This window comes from Notechis scutatus, chromosome 3, assembly GCF_049901735.1.
Source record: "Notechis scutatus isolate UNSWTSFEM ecotype Mainland chromosome 3, rNotScu1.2, whole genome shotgun sequence".
NCBI lineage: Eukaryota > Metazoa > Chordata > Lepidosauria > Squamata > Elapidae > Notechis > Notechis scutatus.
In genome coordinates this window covers 74641708-74663815 of record NC_142011.1, presented here as the reverse complement: position 1 = coordinate 74663815, position 22108 = coordinate 74641708, and the positions used below count along the sequence as shown (strand labels likewise).

The 22108-nt window shown below is 35.1% G+C and overlaps 1 protein-coding gene across 2 annotated transcripts in view; it reads right to left on the bottom strand.

The window, feature by feature from the left end:
* The window catches only part of ST6GALNAC3 (ST6 N-acetylgalactosaminide alpha-2,6-sialyltransferase 3), a 306384-nt gene that overhangs the window by 166236 nt on the left and 118040 nt on the right, over positions 1-22108 (bottom strand). The window contains exon 2 of one of the 2 annotated variants that reach the window (XM_026679326.2): positions 8077-8271. The exons of the other annotated variant lie outside the window; for it this stretch is intronic. Within the exon in view, the coding sequence (XP_026535111.2) occupies positions 8077-8271 (195 nt within the window). The remainder of the gene's footprint in view (positions 1-8076; positions 8272-22108) is intronic. 2 annotated transcript variants of the gene reach the window in all.

The following is a 22108-nucleotide window of genomic DNA, read 5'->3' as shown; positions in this document are numbered from 1 at the left end:
AAGGCCTTAAAGTGCTTTGCTATGACATTTTTTTCATGCTAATGTCACCAGGCTGTTTCTATCAAAAGTTGTTCCCTTCCCACTTTAGCATGATAATTCTATTCTAACTGAATATTATAAACAGGTAGGGGGGTCATGCAATGAATAGTATTGGGGCTACAATGGAAACAAGGTGATATCAAAGTAAATATGTAGATAATGCTAATAGGACAGATATTTTTCATCATGAATCATGTTTATGGCATCCTGGGTATGGCAATAGAGCAAAAAATACCATCCTGTGTGTTTTCTTCCAAGAACTGTACAAAATAGAGAACCTTCCACACTTTTCTGCCTAAAAGGCAGAGGTAGGCTCAGGTTACTCAAGAGAGCAAATGTTTGTTCTTATGTGAGGAAAACTGAACATATAATTCCATAACACAAGCTGTGTAAAGAACTGATCAATTTCCAGATTGGCATTGAAAAGTATAAACCCTGACTAGGCCAACCTTTGCCTCAGTCAGATCTTATTTTATGACTGCCTTTGCCTCTGATTTGTCACTTACCAGTAGTATGTCTTAGTTCTCTTTAAGTGAATCCTGCGAATGGAGAAATTGAGAAGAGCTTCAGCTGTGCACTGACATACACAATAGCCCAGCTATTAATGGCCTACTCTGTGTCAGATAATCAACAGTAAGCCATCAGCAAGAGCATTTCTTCTAGCTGTACTTTCTTTTGGCATGCTGAAGACAGAATGCTTAGGAATCAGAAAAAAACAACAGTAATACTACCAGCACCACACTAAAGATTTTTTTTTTTTTAATCCTGAAGATACTTTATTTTTTCTTTTTGGGAAGATTTTTCAGACACCATTTGTAAATTTTTTAAATCAAGGAATCTGACCATTTCTAACATTATTCTTTTTGTACTCAGATTAATAAACCTGATCAGGAGAATTAACTACAAGGTGTCATTATTTGCTTCTTATGTTTGCCTAATAGATGTAAACTGTGTTAAAAACGAGAAACAAAGTATGTAAGAAAAGTCAATATTTACTAATGACTGCAGATGATTTATAGTATATAGCAATTGTTCTTTGTTCCCTTTGGTACAATTATGGCAATTATTATATTTTTACTTTTACAGTCCTGATCTAAAGTCTTGGATTCCATTCTCAAAATGGAAACAATTACACTGGATGAGATTTGTCACTTGATTGGATGACCCAAATTTACTACAAAATGGTTTGAATTACATTCAACTTGAGAGGCTAATTTGCTCTGAATATAAACATTGCCAGGATTATTTATTAAGACTAGCTATGAAACTTATCCTGCTATCATCAAAGTATATGTAATTCATGAAGTATTCACAGGCTAATAAGATGGAATGTTATACCAATGACAAAAATTCAAGGATTTTAGAAAGTAAAGAATTGTGATGAGTAAACAATGCAAACAGAGATAGCTTTGGAAATTTTCCACTTTAGAAAATAATATGTGAGGGTACTTAAGAGCAAAGAGATAAATTTTTTATAAGAAAAAGAATGATTGAAGTCAGCAAAGGTATTCGGCTTCAGTAAGAGCACACTAAGCTTATATTTGTATTGATTATATGAAATGTCTAAAGAGACTGCCCTTCTCAGTTACATAACTGTATTTAAGAAGTTGTTCCAATAGTCACCTTGAGATACATATAAGCCAGATGTTATTATTTTAGCTTAATCGGTTAGATTTTCTATTGTATATCTTGCACATGGTGCTCCTTTGCATCATAAATCATCATTGGTGTCAGCAGAAGTCCTATGCCATTCCAGAATTTAACATGATGATTATATGTAACCTCTTAAAGTTAAAAACTTTATATCTAAGGATCAATTGCTGAGAACAGCAAGATAAGTAGGAGACATGTTTTCATCACTGTATATTGGTTTCACTGTGGGAGGCAAAATCAGGGTTCAGCTACCGTAAATGTTTAGTTTTATAACAGCAACGGGTCTTTTCATTCTTTCACCATCCCATCTTTTCTAAGATGATGTGATGGAATGATATAAAAGAGTATATCAAGTATCCTTTATATCACTGCAGATGCTTCTTTCATGGCATGTTCTCATGTAGAGCAGGTGGTTGGGTCAAAAAGAGGCTATGAGTTTTGTGTGTGTTTGTTTTCAGCCTGATGCTGCTTGAATTAGCCAATTTCATGAGGTAGCAAGACAAGCCAAATTGCAGAATACAATTGCCTCTCAATTGTAGCCCAATCAAAGCAATGGACACACAAAAAAATCTCTCCCAATGTTCTGTTGCCTCCTGGTTGACTCTCATCTCATTATTTATGGATGAGGAAAAGCTACTGTTTTATCAGTCTGGTCATGTGATTCTGTAATTTGTTTATACACATTTGTTTGTTCATATTTTGAATTTTTGGAACTTACCACCTAACTTTCCTAGCTTTTAGCACAGCATTAATCATTATCTGAGGCAATGAATGTTCTTAATTGTACCAAAACAAGACTATTACATCTATTACACTTCTCTAATAATTTATGTATCATGTGGCCAGTGGTAGATATTCTGACACAACACTTTCTTCCTTCTCAAATCTTAATATATTTTTGGGTCAAACATTTTATCAATGTGTAATTCTCAAAGGAGAATATAATTTTATGTACACTATAAACTGTTTTTCTGCATATCTTTACAAAAACTTTAAGGAGGCTGGTAGTTAAGAAAAATATGCATACAATGATTGACTTTTACATGTTTTATGTTTCTTTTTAGCTTTTGATTTACTTACATGGTACTACCACATACAACAATAGGTAATGCTTGATGTTTTTTTGTTAAATTTGTTGCCATTTTATTGCCAGAAATCTTTCCTAGCTGGGTCCTAAAGACAATCAGTCAAATAGCAAAAAGCTTTGTAAGGACCCAACTTCTTCCTTGTTTGCAGGTCTTGTGCTTCAGCCTCTAAATGTTAAGAACTTATTATTTTCTGCAGCTCCTCAAGGTAAAAAGCTGCAGAAAGATTTTCTTTGCTTGCTTGCTTCTGTCATGCACCTTCCTTCAGATCCCACTCTAGATGTGAGTTTGGAGGAGGAGGAGGATCCTGACAGCTGGGGAAAGAGACCACGGAGCCACATGACGGTTTGGATTGGGGAGCAGAGGGCTGCAACCTGACAAAGCCACAGCTGGGTTAATTGGATGGGCGGCAGGCTGATCCCAAGCTGAGGGAGCCACAGCTGCAGCAGGTTAGTCTGGAGGCTCCATGTGAGGAACAGGAGCTGCTGCTGGTGGTCAGCAAAGATGATGGGGTGGAGTCCACACCTCCTCCCAATCCAATGATGTGCAGGGTGGAGTGGGGATAGGCACAATGCTGGTTGGCCAGGCTACTTGTGAGGAGGCAACCTTGCCCATTGTGAAGGGCCACACCAGCATTGCCTATTTAATCCTGACATGAGAGATGAGCATTGCTGGAAAAACATGTCCAGTTTGTTGCCATGCATTTCCATTCCGTGCAACTTGACCCATTGCTCATTTTAAATGTGTTGCCTTATATGTAGGAAGTGGTTTCCAAAGTCTGCAAAGAGCTAAGAGGAGGTTTGCAGTCTCCTGGCGGCCAGTTGATCAGGTCAGAAAGCTCTGAAAGCAGCCACCATTTCCCCAAGGAATTTTCAGAGCCCTAAAAATGGTGGCTGCTTCCTGGAAGCATGGGGAGGGGTCGTCTTGGGGCAGGAGAGGGAGTAAAGAGAGGGGAGAGGGCACTGCATTATCCCCATGATCTCTTGTAAAGATGAATGAAGAGTGCTGCAGCTGTCATAACTCTGAAACAGAGTTATATGTGATTTTGGGGTGTCTGTCGTTAATTTAGTTCTTAAAGTGATCTGTCGTATCTCAAGAAATACCAACATATGTTTCATTTATGTTCATTAAGTGGTCTTGAGGACTACCTGCATATGTTTTGTTTATGTATAAAACAAAACTCAACAAGTAGCCATTATTGCCCTAAACTAGTTGTTGACTATGAATAAACCAGGCACGTCTCTAAAGTGCTATTCAGAAAGAAAATAATTGTTATTGTATGTGTTCCTTCTGTGATCATGTATTTTTCAAAAAGCATAATCAGAACAACATGTTTTTTTTCTCTTTCAAAATATGTTTTGATGTTCCTAATGGGGTACATTCATCAAATTTATATGACTGGTCATGTCATGAAAAAGTGACTCTGTGTGGTACACATCAAAACTATAAAACAGTTAACATAAAATATCATATCATAATACAATTCCTATCCAGAAAGACCATTTGTTTTATTAAGTCCATCTTATAATAAAAATTCTGCTGGCCGCTGCCATCTGTCTGATGATGAAATAATAATGAAAACAAAGTAGCATAAAGCAAAGAAAAACAAAGCTATCTTGTATTTTAAATATTTTACAATTTTTAAAAATTGTTTTAAATTAAATGTTGCTTTCAGTAAGCAAAATAAAAGAGTTATGTCCAAGATAGATTCAAAATGTCAAGATAGAAAATGAAATCAACAAATAAGTCTTAGGACGTTTTTGCTGCCATAAAATAGAAGCAAGAAATAAATCTGATGAAATACTACTTCTTTCTACCTCACAGTTTCTAGAAAACAAGGTTCAGAAAGTCTTCATAGGTTTTAAAGAAGCAGCATTGTCCCATTATTCATTCACCTGTCATGGTGATTCACAGTGAACATCCACATAAAGGGATAATTTTCCAAAGAAATAATTGCAGGAGAAAACAATGAGTTAGTTCTGCTTTCATCCCCATAGCAGAGAAACTTCAACTGCCTTGTATTGTCCCTACTAGGGAAACAGAAATAATCTAATTAGTTTTCCAGCTAACTTGATTTTGCCAATCTCAGTAATCCGCTTTGTAGCGCTAAGACAGGAGTGCTATGGGCTCTATTAAGGAGGCTGTCTATTTCTATTCCTATTCCATATAAATTATATATAATTTATATATCCTATAGGCCATATCAACATACAGGTTCAATAAAATCCAAACAATTTAAAATGAGAATAGGGTAAAATACAATAGTTATAAGATAAATAAATGTATCACCTCTGCAATCTATTCCAATCAAGCCCTCATATGCCTAACTCAGACGGACTATTTTAGTCAGAAATTGTGCTGTATTAAATGTTGTTTTCAGATTCTGGCCACACATGAGGTATGTTGTTTTAATATGGGCCATACATTTAATATGTGGATCAAGGTACTTATACAAATAGCAATTAAATAATATATGAATCAGATCTTCTACCTCTTCAGCTCCACAGATACATGTACATTGATTAATGGAATCTTCCTCTATTCCTATTCAAATAATTGAACACAAGACAATTCAAAACTAATGAAATCATTTATAAAAGTAATCGATCTACCAATTTTGGCATATTAAAACAACAACAAAGCAAAAACAAAAGAGATTTGTTATTTTCATTTCACAAGATACTGATTTCCTTTCTGGTCCCAAATTTATGCATTTCTAAAGATGTTAATTTCCATTTTTTATATAAAATTCCATGTTAGATATTAAAATTTTGTCTGTTTCTCACTGCATAGTCAGAAAATAAGGGTAGGGAGAGAGACCAACGAAACAAGACTTTTTTTTTTTTTCAAATTGTGAAAATAAATAAGATTAATTGCAAAATAAATGAGGAAAGTCGAACAAAGGGGGATATTTGGACATTTTAGAAAGCCCAAGGAAGGACAGAATAATAATCAAAACAGATGATACATTGAAGTTAAAGAAGACAAGCTAATGTATTTGTTCAACCTTCCTTTGTGAACAGAATATACAATAATGTAATTAAATTTCATACATACCCTATTCTGCCTGTCGATACCCTTTCAGCAAAATATTACAAATCTGCTGTCTTTGCTAAATAAATAATTTTGAACGCAGCTTTAGTTTAGATCTTAACCCTTTCTCCATGATTTAAAAATAGAGGTATTTTAATTATTGTTATCTAACTATATGCACACATTTCCAAAATCTCATTAATTTAAGATGTACTGGATCAACATTATTACATGTCACTATGGAACAATTTAGGATTTGCTATCTTGGCTGGGACTGTACATTTCCTAACTTTGTAACCTTATGCTCTGAGTTCCGTGAGATAAAAATGTACTTAAATAATAAATTATTTTCCAACATTTCCAAAATTCAAAATTTTGTTCCTTATGAGAATATAACCCTGAGAATAAAATACATCCCTGAGACACGTATACACATGCAAACAATAACAATAGCACTTGTTAGTGGAAGGTCATATCTACCAGTTCCACCAGGATATACATATGGAGAATCTATATAAAGTATAGATTAAAATGGGTAGTATAAGGTGGTCCATGACTTACAACCACAACTGAACCCAAACTTTCTGTTGCTAAGCAAGGCAGTATTTAAGTGAGTTTCCCCCCCCTTTTACAACCTTTCTTGCCACGGTCGTAAGTCAATCACTTCAATTGTTAAGTTAGTAACATAACTGTTAAGTGAATCTGGCTTCCCCATTGACCAGAAGATGATCACATGACCCCAGGATACAACAACCATCATAAATACATGCCCGTTGCTAAGCACCCTAAATTTCATCATGTGACCAAGGGGATGCTGCAACAGTCATATGTGTGAAAACAGTCGTAAGTCCCTTTTTCAGTGGCGTTGTAACTTCACTAGTCACTAAGTGAATGGTTATAAGTCAAGGACTGGCTATATGGTTGTTTCCATAAATAGCCCCCCCCTTCTCCCTATGGATGCTCTCATGTAACATGAAAAGAATAACAATTCTGTTTTAGTCTTTAAAATATTTTAAAGAAGTACAAATGTAATTTTCTAGAGACCCATTTAAAACACAATCTTAAAAACGATTATATTATTAGAAAAAAAAACTTTTTCTCTTTCTTCTCTTTATTAAACACATTTAATCTACTGAATCTAAGAGAATTAATAGAGCATTCTTTCAACTCATCAATTAAAATTGTATCATTAGAGCAAAAATAGTAATTGTATTCTCGGGGGGGGGGGGGGGGAACCAGCATCCTTAATTTACAGGCTAATTCTTTTAAAGCTGTTTTTCAGAAGAGCTTAGCAAATTATATACAATGAGTGAATTCACCTTGGGTTTCCCCAGGCGTCACCCCAAAGTCAGAAACGATTTAGACTGTAAAGAGTTCTACAACTACCTTTGTGTAAATTGTTTCTGATCACTGTTGCTATAGCTACAACACCAGTCTAGCACCAATAGCACTACATCACGAAGAACTTTAATCAAAAGTTAGCCAAGGCATGTCTTTTCTCGGCAGTGAATGAATGAGGATATTTTAATTATACCTCATGATGAAGACGCTGTGCTTAAATGAAAAATCTTCACAGAAGAAAGTTACAGTCTAATTGAAATATTATTTATCCTTTCAAAAGAAAACTAGTTCTTTTGCGCTTGAAGTTCTTGAGTCAAGGCTCAAATTCCAATTCCACTTACTCAATATCCTGTTCCATACATATAGATAGTCTTCAGCTTACAGCGGCATTGAAAAAATTACTTATGACCCTTGCAGCATCCCCACAGTCATGTGATCAAAATGTAGGTGCTTGGCAACTGGCATGTAGTTATGATGGTTGTACCATCCTGGAGTCATGTGATCACCATCTGTAAGCTTCCCAGCTGACTTCCATCAAGCAAAGTCAATGGAAAAAGCCAGATTCGTTTAATGACTCCATGATTCACATAATAATTGTGGCAAAAAATTAGTAAAATGGAATTTTGGACACTTAACAAGTCAAAAATGGAAAATGGACACTTAACAAGTATCTTGCTTAGCAGTGGAAATTTTGGACTCAATTGTGGTCACAAGTCGAGAACTACCTGTATCTTACTTGATTTAAAATCATGCAAAAGGAATTACTATAAATAATTACCACTAATTAATTTTAATTCATTGCTTAAAACATTAATAACATTTCTATTTTCAATTAGCAGTTCCACTTACCCACATAAAAGAAAGAAAAGAATACTTAAAACTAGCTTTAGGAAGGAACATCACGTAACTCCATGTGAATCCTTACCTCTTGGTTTTTCACATTAAGGTATCCATAGTGAGACCTTAGGTGTCGTTTTTGTGTATAGGAAAATGGCATCCACTGGACACTGGATTGTCCAAAGCAGCTCAGCATGAGAGGAAAGCTGACTTCATTTGTAAGGCGGGCAATGATGACGATTAGAAAAGCGGCTGTAAAGCCAATTACAACAATGGCCTTGCGCTGCAAATGGGATAAAAAAAAATTAACAAAAAAAATTCAATACGAGTTTACTTTTTAACCTAAGGGGGGAAAAAATCAACTAGGCCATCCTTGACTTACAACCACAACTGAGCCCAAAATTTCCGCTGCTTAGCAAGACAGTTGTTAAGTTGCCCCATTTACAACCTTCATTGCCACCATTATTAAGTGAATCCCTTGCAGTTGTTAAGTTGGTTAACATGGCTGTTAAGTAAATCTGGCTTCCCCATTGACTTTGCCCCTGAACACTGCAAGCATCATAAATACAAGCCAATTGCCAAGCATCCGAATTTTGATCATTATGACCATGAACATGTGGCAATGGTCATAAGTGTGAAAACACAGCCATAAGTCACTTTTTCAGTGCCATTGTTAACTTCAAATGGTCACTAAAAGAATGGTTTTAAGTCAAGGACTATCTGTAAATATAACTTCAGTGTTTAGCTGGCTGGGGAATTCTGGGAGTTGAGGTCCATGGGTCTTAAAAGTTGCCTAATGGATCTTTGGACTACTCACTGACAACTACTCATTATTTCCTCTAGGGAAGTGATAGAATACAGTTATTTATTTATTTGTTTGTTTGTTTATTTATTTAGTCAGTCAAAAGCTTACAATACAATAGAAATAAGAATAAGCATGAGTTTAAATATAACAAATAGGAACTAATAATTGGGGACAATAGGACAGGGAGAGTAGGCACGATTGTGCACTTATGCACGCCCCTTAGAAGACAATCTTAATTCCCTGTACAGGGAACATAGCAAGAAATGTATCTGATACATCAAGATAATAAGGGTAAGAACACTGAGGGCTGCAACGTGTTTGGCTTGGGAATAAGTGAGAAGTGAAAATTATGTTATCTATTTTCAAGTTTATATTTCTTAACATCTCCCTATTTAAATACCATGTGCAAGCTATTTAATCACTTTACAGCAGGGGTGGGCAAACTTTTTGGCTCTGGGGCCTCATTGACTTTTAAAATTTGACAGACGGGCCGCCACCTGGTGTTTTACAGTGTCAGGCGCAAAGAATCAGGATCATCCATTAGGTTGAAGCACAGAAGATTAATTCAAATCTATATACAATAATCTAGTCAATTAAAATTCAACATTAAATTGGCGCCAGATAAAGGTCAGTGGAATTCAGGAGGGGTTGGACTAAGACCATTTGTGGGAACATAACAAATCTAAGCTGATGGCGCGCTTAACTCCATCCCACAGTCTGCCTGTTTTTCTCCTACATACAGAAAGTAGTTGAATGACTCTAAACTGGCAAGGAAAATAAATTAATGAGTTTGAACTGCATCTTGTGTTGTCATTATTGTTTTTTAAACATGACTTCTAGTGGCTATAACATTTTTTAAAATTTATTTTGTTTTAAATTTTGTTTTAAAGCCTAGAAACTTATTTAGCTGATGGGTCACTTTCTGAGAGAAAAATAGTGTAATCTGATATGAATGGAATGAACATTAAATTACTTATTCTCTCCCCTTTGCTTCCCAATGCCATTTTGGTGTAAACTCTCAATCATGACGCCGTCCCGTCTTTCCACATGATTAAGATGGTCATATTTTTTTTACCCTGATCTGAACATTCCCGTCATCACCTCAGAATTTATACAGAATTTATGCCAAAAAAGAGGAATCGATAAAATAGCTTGCTGATACCAAGAATATTTTTCTAAGGGTTATGATTATATTTTTAAAATTATGTTTATTTAAAAGTATTAAATAAAACCTTAATAGGAAGTCATAATAATTTTAATGTGCTCCGATCCTTTCATACACTTTACTATTCAAATATTAAAAAGAAAATTACATTCATAAGTCCTTTTTGCTGATGTTTACTAAGTGAAACATGCATTAATTTAGTATTGCTGTGACCAATATGTTTTATAGGATAACACTGAATGAACACAACCTCTTCACACTCCTAATATACCCAATCAATCTATGAATATTGCCATCCTTTTCTAGCAATTCTTAAAATTCAATCTCAATAATAAGATAACTCTGATCCTTGTCTTACTTGAAGCAATCAGAATCATTTGACCTAGTGTGTATATCAAAATCAATAAGCAGAAGACATGATGAATCACTCTTTTTAGAATTAAATTTATGAGTGCTGAAGACAAAGGACAGGGAAATTTCAAATTTGACCTATGCTTTTTCCAGTAGTACTTTGAATGAAAATGAACAAAAGTCTAATTCAATGAAATTTCAGGCATATGTGTGTGCGTTTGTATATATACATATGTACACATATATACACACTCTCAGTTAGTCAAGCTACAAAATCCCAAATTGTGCTGATCAGAAAAGGAATGCAGCCCTTTCCTTTTTCTTTCTCCCCTAAAGCAGCAAATTGAAACTATTGCCAATTTTCATATACATACTGTAAAGCTGTGTGTGTGGGCAGAATTTAATCAAGGTCAAATATCTATAATTATGTAGTATCTTTATCATGTCTTTGGGCCGTATGTTATTTTTCTTAAAGTAATAAAGAGTGTATGTCATTTTCAATAACCAAATGATTCTTCTATCATAAATGTTTCCATTATTCTATAACTAGATCTGCATACCACAGCTAGTAATGGAATATGCCACTGTATATTTTTCCTCCAATAAGCACCTGAGTTAACTTAATAGTACATACAAATATGCACATATGCATAAGAATCATATTATTTCCTTTTTGGATAAGCAATAATATGCAAATCATAAGAAAGGAGTAAGAATATTGAGTCAAACATTTAAAAGATACAAGATTGAATAAAAGTAAAGAAATCTGGTTTACATAAAAAACAGTAATAGTACCTCTCCATAGCTTACAACCCATCTTTTGAGGTTCTCTTCAATGCTATCAAACCATGCTCCTACTTCATATTTCCCTTCCTCTCCATCACTCACTCTTCCTTCCTGAATTTGTTTTGAGTTTTGATCTTTATTAGTTACTCTGCAGCTCCTGCCCACCTAGCAGTTTGGAACCATGCAAATGCAAGTAGATTAATAAGTACCACTTCAGTGGGTAAGTAACCACATTCTGCGCATCTTTGGCATATAGCCATGCTGGCCACATGACCATGGAAAATATCTTCGGATAACTCTTGCTCCCTTGGCTAAGAAATGAAGATGAACACTGCGTCCTAGAGTCAGACACAACTGGACATGGAAATCTTTTGCCTTTTGATTACAATAACGGTTGATTAACAGAGGATTTGAAATTTTAACCTTGTCTTTTTATTATTATTCTTCCTGTTAAATATTTTGTCATTAATATAGTATATAGATTACAGGTAAATAATTTTCAAATAGATTTACTACTATGAAAATTTGCGGGGGAGGCTTATTCGCAAGGGTTGGGAACCAATATTGTAGTAATGTATTAATCAGTATCCAAATAGAGGAATAACAAGTGTATATGTTTTGGACTTTTTTTCTTTTCAATGCACTTTTTTATTGTCTTGATTATTTTGTGTTTTTGTGGATTTTTTTTTTTTAGTTTTGCATTTTAACTTCCTTATGAATAAAATGAAAAATACAGAAAGAAAAAAGTATTTTCATTCATTCTTTCTGCTTATCTGTTATATAGGGGAATATTAACAGCATTGTTCCATTCATCAAGTTTTCCCAGTCTCCAAACACATATTAAACAAGCTTCATAGATATTCCATAAAAAAAGCCACATCCATATTTCAACGCTTCTCAAATTATATTCCCTACACTTGTAACCATACCATCAGAATTTTTCGTCCTTCTGACATTTAGGACTTCCTTTCCATCTTTTAAAATTTATTTTTAATAGCTTCCATTATTTGACACATCACTACTATTCCCATACGGATCTCTAAAATACTGCTTTTAGCATTCTCTCATTTGAGTTTCATTCCAGATCAATCTTTGCTTTGATTGATTCTAATCTCTTGCTATATAGATGAACACTGCGTCCTAGAGTCAGACACAACTGGACATGGAAATCTTTTGCCTTTTGATTACAATAACGGTTGATTAACAGAGGATTTGAAATTTTAACCTTGTCTTTTTATTATTATTCTTCCTGTTAAATATTTTGTCATTAATATAGTATATAGATTACAGGTAAATAATTTTCAAATAGATTTACTACTATGAAAATTTGCGGGGAGGCTTATTCGCAAGGGTTGGGAACCAATATTGTAGTAATGTATTAATCAGTATCCAAATAGAGGAATAACAAGTGTATATGTTTTGGACTTTTTTTCTTTTCAATGCACTTTTTATTGTCTTGATTATTTTGTGTTTTTGTGGATTTTTTTTTTTAGTTTTGCATTTTAACTTCCTTATGAATAAAATGAAAAATACAGAAAGAAAAAAGTATTTTCATTCATTCTTTCTGCTTATCTTTTATATAGGGGAATATTAACAGCATTGTTCCATTCATCAAGTTTTCCCAGTCTCCAAACACATATTAAACAAGCTTCATAGATATTCCATAAAAAAAGCCACATCCATATTTCAACGCTTCTCAAATTATATTCCCTACACTTGTAACCATACCATCAGAATTTTTCGTCCTTCTGACATTTAGGACTTCCTTTCCATCTTTTAAAATTTATTTTTAATTCCATTATTTGACACATCACTACTATTCCCATACGGATCTCTAAAATACTGCTTTTAGCATTCTCTCATTTGAGTTTCATTCCAGATCAATCTTTGCTTTGATTGATTCTAATCTCTCTGCTATATAGGCTCTTCATTTAGTGCTTTTTCCCACCTCGTTTTTTTTTTCATTTCCATCAAAAATCACTCTGTATTTTCTTTATCTTCTTTAATCTTAACAGTTCTTTGCTTTCTTTTATATTCTTTATAAGTTCTTCTCTCTACATACATTGTGTAATATATTTTTCTTACTGTTTTTTGCAGCATCCTCCGATAAGCACTTTTTGTTAAACTAGAAACTCTTTCATGTCATTATGCCATCTTTTTATGCCACATCACTTTTGTGATATGAAAAGTATTTCACTCCATCCCAAATAGTCTTTTTCCCCCTTAAATCCACTTCTGTGGGGAGATTAATTTATATTCTAATACTCTTTCAAACAGAAGTCATAATTTCTGTTTTCCCCACTCATTTTCCCCGCATCTATTTTTCTTTAAGATCAATTCCTGACATTCAGTGTCAAGATGAACCTGACACAGACATAAAGGAGCCATTATCTAGACAAGATGGTCTGAAGCATTTTTAAAGTCCAGTATGAAATAACATTAGGAAGCAGCTGAGTCAGACACCCCATAATCCACTGAACTATAGAAAGAAGGAAAAGGTACAGCACTTGCAAGAATCTCTAATTATAGCCAATCACAATAAAAGTAGCATTAGCCTTTTCCAGAGGAGTTGATTTCCTGGTCCATCTTCATTCATATCTATTGTTTCCTTTCTCTGTCTCTTAGTTTCATAAATACATGTTTATTTTTCTTTCATTTCATCTGTTAATTCATTTATTCTTTTTCCAAGTCACAGATTTCCATTTTCCAGTCTTCCAGTCATTCATTTATTCTCCATTCCAAGTCACAGTCTTCCATTTTCTATTGTTGTTAGTGATTGGACCTTGACTGGAGAATGGCTACCTATCATGAATTTTTTCACTCAAGACTTTCAAATATTGCTTTTTTTGTATTGTAGAAAAGGTATTGACTAGGTTATGATCCTTAAGTCATATCCACTTTTTGCTGATTTATTTATTTGAGCATGTTTTGGCTGGTACTGCAAACATGTTTACGCTATTGTGTAGACCATAGTTCTCTAATCTGGAGACTGTCATGTAAGACAATATACTATTGCCCACATACCAACAATTAGTATATACATAGACATTTCGTATTCCTGAAAAAGAAAAAGAATGTATAATTGTATCATTTCCATTTTCTTTTCAATATAAGGCTCAATTGTTCAATTTCCTTTTAACTGAACTATTCATTAGTTTATGTCTAGAATGGAAATAGTTATATTTTTCACTAATTACTATATTACATGTCTTTCAAGACTTGATATGCTATAAATGACAGTATTATTGTTCAGTGTTAGGGTTTAACTTAATTAATATTTCTTCAGCATTTACTGAATTACCTCTTTATACTTCAAATTTAGTAAAATTGGTTGTAACTGGGTGCTAATTGTTATAATACCAGTATTTGTATCAAGTTATTGGTTTAAATCTTACCTGTGACATGAACTCAAATGAGTTTTTAAAAATCTGCCTAAGTTTCTATAAGTAAAGTTAGGAAAATCCTATCTAAAATGATGCAGAACGTGGTCTAGGTAGTGTTGACTAATGTTGAAATAATAGAAAAGTAATAATATTAGCGTTGACTAATCTTTCTCAGATGTGTTGATACTATATGCTCTTCAGATATATTGGCACTACAAATTTCAGAATTCCCAGCAAATCACAATCAACTGCACTGGCAGTGAATGCTGGAAGTTTCATGAGTACCAGATGGATAGAACAATAGTCTGATCATGTGACCTGATTCTCACATTATGCTAAGCCAAAAGTAAACAATCTTCTTGTGGAAAAGCTAACTCTCTGAAACCTTGTATAATAATATGAGCAAAGTAAGCTAAAATTGTGTTTTTAATGGCTTATATCAATGAAATTGCCAACTCCCCCCCTTTTTTTAAACAGACCATGCAAGATTTTCGCAATTCACCATGTGAAAACACTAAAATCTTGCAACATTGACCGCATGGTCCATAAATGCTCCATTCTTAAATTCTGTCACAAACCCTAGTTTCTATAACCATGGGTTGACTGAATAAGTCAAAATGAATTTGGTCCAGTCACTCCATTATGTCATAAACCAGGGGAAAGCTACTTGCTAGTTACATTTTGTTTACAGTCTCTTTCTGTGTATCTGTGTCTCTATGCCTTCCGGCCTCTTTCTTTCTTTCTTTCTTTCTTTCTTTCTTTCTTTCTTTCTTTCTTTCTTTCTTTCTTTCTTTCTTTCTTTCTTTCTTTCTTTCTTTCTTTCTTTCTTTCTTTCTTTCTTTCTTTCTTTCTTTCTCTTTGTTTCTCTTATCTCTCTCTCACACACACACACACTCTCACACACACACAATACACACACACAGACAGAGTGCATGAGTCAGTCAGACACAAAAGACACATAGGCAGATTTCCCTCTTTTCTGATTACCCTCAAATTAGTGTATTTGTGTGAAGTATTTTAAGGGTCTTGATGAAGAGAAAATTACTAAGGGCTGAAAACTTCAGCTTGTCACTCTTTATGACTTTACTTGTTATTCTTCCATCCTCTGAAGTCCTCCAAGAGCAATAAAAAAAGTGGGTTTATTCCCCAGAACCCTCTTATATGTTGATCCACTGCAATATTTAGATGTTAAAGCTGTCCTTTTCTTCTTCTTTGATTTATTGGAAAATCAGAAAATATGTTCAGCAAAAATACCCTACCTTTTGTGATAAAATAATAACATAATAAAAAAAGAATGAGAACGTGAGAAGCGTGCGACCATATTAGAATATTAAGAATGGTCTCCAAGAGCTAGTCTGATTACTCACAAATGTTGGGCATGACCTGGATATAAAGTGCAAAATCTAGCCAAATGGATAATAAAAATATTTGTAGCAGCAAGATAATGCCTACATGCACACTGGTTTTGTGATAGTGGCCGACCTAGAAGACTTCACTTTAAAAGTAAAGATTAATGTAAAAACTCAGAATAACTTAGATGATGTAATAACATCTAATACTTGGTCTATTAGTATTTGTTTCTACAATTGTAATAAATTCAATTGTACAGTACATTGTAACAGTTTATTATAAAATCGGTACCAGTTTTCAGGCCTCATTTCACTTTACTCATGTGTTATGCATTTGAAATAATAATGACTGCAATTAATAAATTGCTTTTATTTTAACAACTACTGGAGTGAAACTTGTTTTATTTAATATTGCCTGTTAGAATTATTTCACTGAAATGTGGAAGGGGAGGGGAGGGGAGGGAGAGAAAGGGGAGGGAGGAGAGGATAGGAGAAGGGGAAAGGAGAAGAAGGGAAAGAGAAGAGGAAAGACTCCTGTTGCATTTTAATACAATAAATGAAAAGATCAAACCATTTATACACATTACTCTTAAATGACACAATTATGTGGCAAAGAGATCACCATCTCTTCTACTTAAGCAACTTAAAACAGTGTATTAAAGATTAGCATATTTTATTTTTTCCCTTCCATCAGCCTCTGTTCATGGTTGTCATTTTTTGATTGTGAAAGAAAAGTAAGAAAGTCCCTTTCATGCATAAAACAAGCATGGTAGTATGTCCCGGATTCCACATTTCCCAGGAAATATACCATAAGTTAGAAAAGACTGTTGCAGCATAGGAGGAAAAAAACCTGAATCCTGTTATCTTTTCCATTGAGACATGGACAGTGAAAACATTTGTGGCTATGAAAGCGTTTTAAAATGAAGGGAATCATAACTTTTAAGCAATTGCCTATCACTGGTTGGACAAAATTGCTTTTTCTTTAAATAGCTCTGATACGCTTGCTAGCCAGCCTTTCTGATTTCCGGCTAACTATAGAAACCAGCTTCTCACTTCATTTTCCTTTTAAAAGCCACTCAAGAATAAGAAGGATTTTCACAGTCTGTTGTTCTGCAAAATACTCATATTGTATATGCCGTTCTTTATGTACAGAGCAAGCAAAAATCACAATGCCCATCTTGCCAGAAGCATTTATAAATTAATGCCCAGTTAATACAACCGTCAAAGAAAAATCCTGAGTGAGCAGTCTTGGAAGTTTTATGCAATATTAGAATGTTAATGTCATATAATGTATGTGTACTGTTTTCTTCCTTCAGCACAAGATATTGCCTTGTCTGTTTCCTTGGAATATTAAAGTAACATTTAAGCGTATCTGAAATCTCACTCTTCTTTTCCCTTACATAGGATGGAATGTCCACAAATCTGAGAGAACATACATACATCTATATATTATGCAGTTTATATGGGATATGGCCACAGATGGTAGATATGGGTAGTCCTTGTTTGATGACTTTTTGCTTAGTGACTGTTTGAAGTTGTGAGGCACTCCAAAAAAGGTACTTATGACTTGGATTCAAAGTTCTGATGTCCTTCTCTCATGATCACATGGCTGCATTTTTGGAATTTGGCAACTAGCCTACATTTACAACCATTTGCCAATGCCCTACAGTCCTATTACCACAATTCACAGTATTTTTGGGTAGGAAACTGGCATTTACTTCCTATTTCAGCCATTGTGAACAATGAATTTACTTAATGACTGCAATATTCACTTCATGACTGTGTTCCATATACAAGTAGTCCTTGACTTACAATCATTCATTTAGCAAGCGTTCAAAGTTACAACAGCAGCGAAAAAAGTGACTTATGATCATTTTTCTCTCTTATGACTCTTGCAACATCTCTGTGGTCATGTGATCAAAATTCAGCCACTTGGCAACTGGCATGTATTTCTGTTAGTAGCAGGGTGCTGGTGTCATGTGATCATCTTTGGCGATCCTCTGATAAGCAAAGATAATGGGGAAACCAGATTCACTTAACAACTGTAGTGATTTACTTAACAACTGTGGCAAGAAAGGTCACAAAATGGGACAAAACTCATTTAACAACTGTCTTGCTTAGCAACATAAATTTTGGGCTCAGTTGTGGTTATACATTCACTACAAAAAAAGTCATAAAATTGAGTCTGGTCCCGTGATGGTCCATTTAACAACTCGTAGAACTTATGACTATAATTCCGTGCTCAATTACGGTTGTAAGTCAAGGACTACCCATAAAATCTTTTCTCGTAAAACTGTCCTGTGGAAGAGGGTTTCATATGCTTTTCATAAGACTTCTTATCCTTATCCAGAAAGGATTTCAAGTTCCATCAGAATACAGTTTTCTCTCAAAGCAAAAAGGGAGAAAGAGGTCATTCCACAGTACTTTTGACTTGAAAGAAGAAATAAAACAAAAAGATTATTATGGCTTCAAAAAGAATTGGCAAAGCCATATTTCTCTGACAGCCAACCAGATTTAGTAGACATTTGAGGATAAAAGCTGCCATATTTCCCTTGAAATATAGATACTCTTCTTTCATTCACTTTCACTGTCCTTCTCTCTATGGATATACTGTACATTCATACAGATGTGCAGACACACAAATATCCAAGGACACTGCTGCTAGTCATAATTTGCAGTTTCCACAAAGTGAGCGTTTATAGCAAATATGTAAGCGTAATCAATGCTCATTTGAAATGTTAATTTTTTTTATACTGTGCCTGCTCAAAAATTAGCAGATAACAATTTAGAATGCTGTCTGTAATCTAATGTTTAACTAAACATTAACTAAGCATAACTAAGCATGTTATGCTCCTGTGCCCACCCCAGATTTTTCTCACCAAAATAAATGGAGCAGTTTTCTTAATTCTCTTACATTATCTATGCATTACAAAAGGGTAAGCAAATGAAACCAAAAGTATTAAATACAGATAATTATCAACTTAAAACTGCAAGGAAACCCAGCATTTCCGCTGTGTGTCAGGAGAGTTGTAATTAGGGGTGGGATTCTACCAGTTCTGTCCGGTTCTACAGAACCCCTTGTTAATTTTCTAAGCAGTTTGGAGAACTGGTAGTTAGAAGCAATCTCCTTTTGTTTTTCTCCACCCATATTACATTCTTGCCAGAAAGCCTAGATTTCCTGTCTCCGGAGCTTCTGAGGCTGACTTTCCTAAAGGGGAAGGGCTGTTTTAAAATTTTTACACTGCTGTTGGAAGGAAATACTTCCCTGGACAATCAGCACTTTGAAGAAATAATTGAATAATGAAGCAAAGCTTTTAGTGACAGGGAACCAAGATGAGTGACATTCAGCAAGGCTTCTTGGCTAGCTAGAAAGATTGACATTCAAACGTGAGTTTACATACCCTTTCTGAGTTTTGGTCTAAAACTGGTTTTTGGTTGAGCTTAATTCTGTGCTTGGTGACGTTTAATCCTGTGTTTATTGATGAGATAATTTTCCCTATTCAGCTTCAACAAGCAACAGCTACTGTTGCGATTTAATTATTTGTATTGTGTTTGATTTTTTTCCTGCCTCATGGTTTCTTTTTCTATGCGGGGAGGAGTTATTCCTTCACTGCTTTAGTACTGCTTTAGTACTATCTGGCACTGTCTTTTTGGGGTATACTTCCAAGAGGTAGGATGCAAGCTTGGCACTGATTTTTTTTGTACTGCCTTTCTGGGGGGCATAAATCTGGATGATTTTCTTAGGATATCTTGTGAGGTGAGTGAGACCAGCTGGTATCTTTAAGTGGTGCAAATGGATCTAAGGATTGTATTTCCTGGGTGTGCTTTTTCTGGAGAGCTTAAATGACCTCTCTGCTAAAGGGTTTCACTTTATGAGCAAGAGTTGGCTGCTTGATAGTTCTCACTGCATTTTAACTATTTTCATTCCTCAAGGTACTCTGGCACCCTGCCTAATTTGTAACTCCGGCTTGCAGGTATTTTTAATCAAATGATTGGTATTTAGGGCACTTTTTGCAAGCAAAGAAGCTTCTTGTATTTTTGTACAGGTAATCCTTGACCTACAACAGTTCATTTAGTGACCATTCAAAGTTACAATGGCACTGAAAAAAGTGACTTATGACCATTTTTCACACTTATGACCACTGCAGCATCCCCACTGTCATGAGAGACCAGGCAAGGAGAAGCGCCTCTTGACATGAGTGATGTCGAGTTGGCCACATCCACCCAGTCACATGACCGCCAAGCCACATCCACCACTAAGCCACGCCCACAGAACCAGTTGTTAAAAAAACTGAATCCCACCCCTGGTTGTAAGTCAAGGCAACCACATGACCGAACAATTTTACAACACTTTTTGTGATTATCATTAAGTGAATGACGCCATTGTTAAGCCAACCCATTGTCCACATTTTTTTCCTACTGGAAACTGTTTCCAAGTTTCGAGCAAAAAAACATTGTGAAAGTGGTGATGTGACTTATGGGACTCTGCAAACAGCTGTAAACATGGGCCAGCTTCTGTGCACATGACCACAGGGGCGAGCGGATGTCCAGCTGTTAGAATTTTGAATATGGATCATAAGAACCTTTTAGGGGAGTCCATAACTTAATGGTTGCTAAGCTAATTGATCAGTCGTAAATTGAGAACTACCTGTAATGAAAACTGAAACCCAGCTAAATCTATAGAAATCAACTACACTCACTATACTTCATTGCCTTTTTTATCCTTGCTGCATCCTGCACTGATTCATACATTAATTCTTTACATTTCTCCTCAGTATTTGAAAGTTTATTTTTGAATCCCTGAAACTGTTTCACGAACATAGAGCTATATCTTAAGATGCTTGCTGACATAAACAGGGTTAGAAATGAACATCTTTCCTCTATATTATCTCCTACATTTAAACCTGCAGGAAAAAATGAAGTGAATTGTCATAAACAAAGTAGAAAAGATTTCGTGCAGTGTTACTAGGAAAAGTGTTTCCATATGCTTTCTCTTTGAAAATAACTGGATAAATAATTGTTTACAGTGAATACAATTGTCTACAGTGAACCCAGCTCTATTCACCACTCAGTTTGAAATTATCAGGTCTCCTTTAAATGGACTGAACTCTGACTTCTCCTGATAATATTAAAAGAATGTAAATCTTTGGTTAAAAACAAGAAGAGGTGAGGTTATTATAAAATAATTCCAAGGACTGCTATGTATCAAATGAAAATCCTATTCACAATGAAACTGAAGTTTAAATTTTGGTGTCGTTTTCTCCCACCCATGTGGTATGAAATACATGAAGTACTTTTGGAAGGGACGAATTTTTTCCTCCTGTCCCTTATTTTAGTATAGTCTTTATTTAGCAACTGCCGTGTTTAGTGACCGTTACAGTGACAGTTACAATGATGCCTTGCCACCAACCCTTCCATGTAGGACCTTCACAAGTTTGTAAAGCAAAGAAAAGCTGAGGTTAAATCACAACTTGTGTTACGGTTTCACTTAACAACTGCTTTGCTTAACGACTGAGTTGCCAGCCCCAATTGTTTTCAATAAATTAGGACTAGGTATAACTGCCTTATTTTCAGGTTGTTTGTTGTTGACTTTTTGAAAACTGGCTCTCTTAGTACAGCTGACATTTTGTGAACCTACTTAGTTTTGCCTTTGATACGTCTGGGAGGAGTTTGCAGAAACGTAATGTGATGGTGTCAATGACCAGTCATTTGCAGGATGCAAAGATGTCTGACTGCCTGAGCAATGTTTATTGCTTTTATACAGTTTTTACAAGCAGAAAAAAATAAAGCAGCAACAGCTTTTTTATTGGTTAATTCTGACTGCCAATCCTTAAGAATATACAAGTAAGGAAGTGGTGATGTTAGCCAGGTGAGATCATGTACCAGCCAGGGTCAGTGTTCTGCAACATCCTGGTGATGTGAACCGAGTGAGATCATGTAAGTATTTGAAGCATGGCAGTGTGCTGCTCGCGCCCCCTACAACACCTCTATCTCTACAGTAATGCACCATTTCCATTTCTTGTAAATCATAAAAATTGCTTCCAGGCCTTGTGGAAGCTGGGTGGGGGAGATTTTTAAGGGCATAATTTTCTACAGGATGCATAAGGCATCCATTTTGCCTTAATTTCTCCAGTCATTGAAAAATGCCAAAATGATTTTAAAAAAAAATTAAATAGCCCTATTCACTACAGCCAGGGCCTAGAGCAGGGGTGGGCAAACTACGGCCTGCAGGCCACATCCGGCCCGTTGATATTTTCAATCCGGCCCGCCGAAGATTGGTA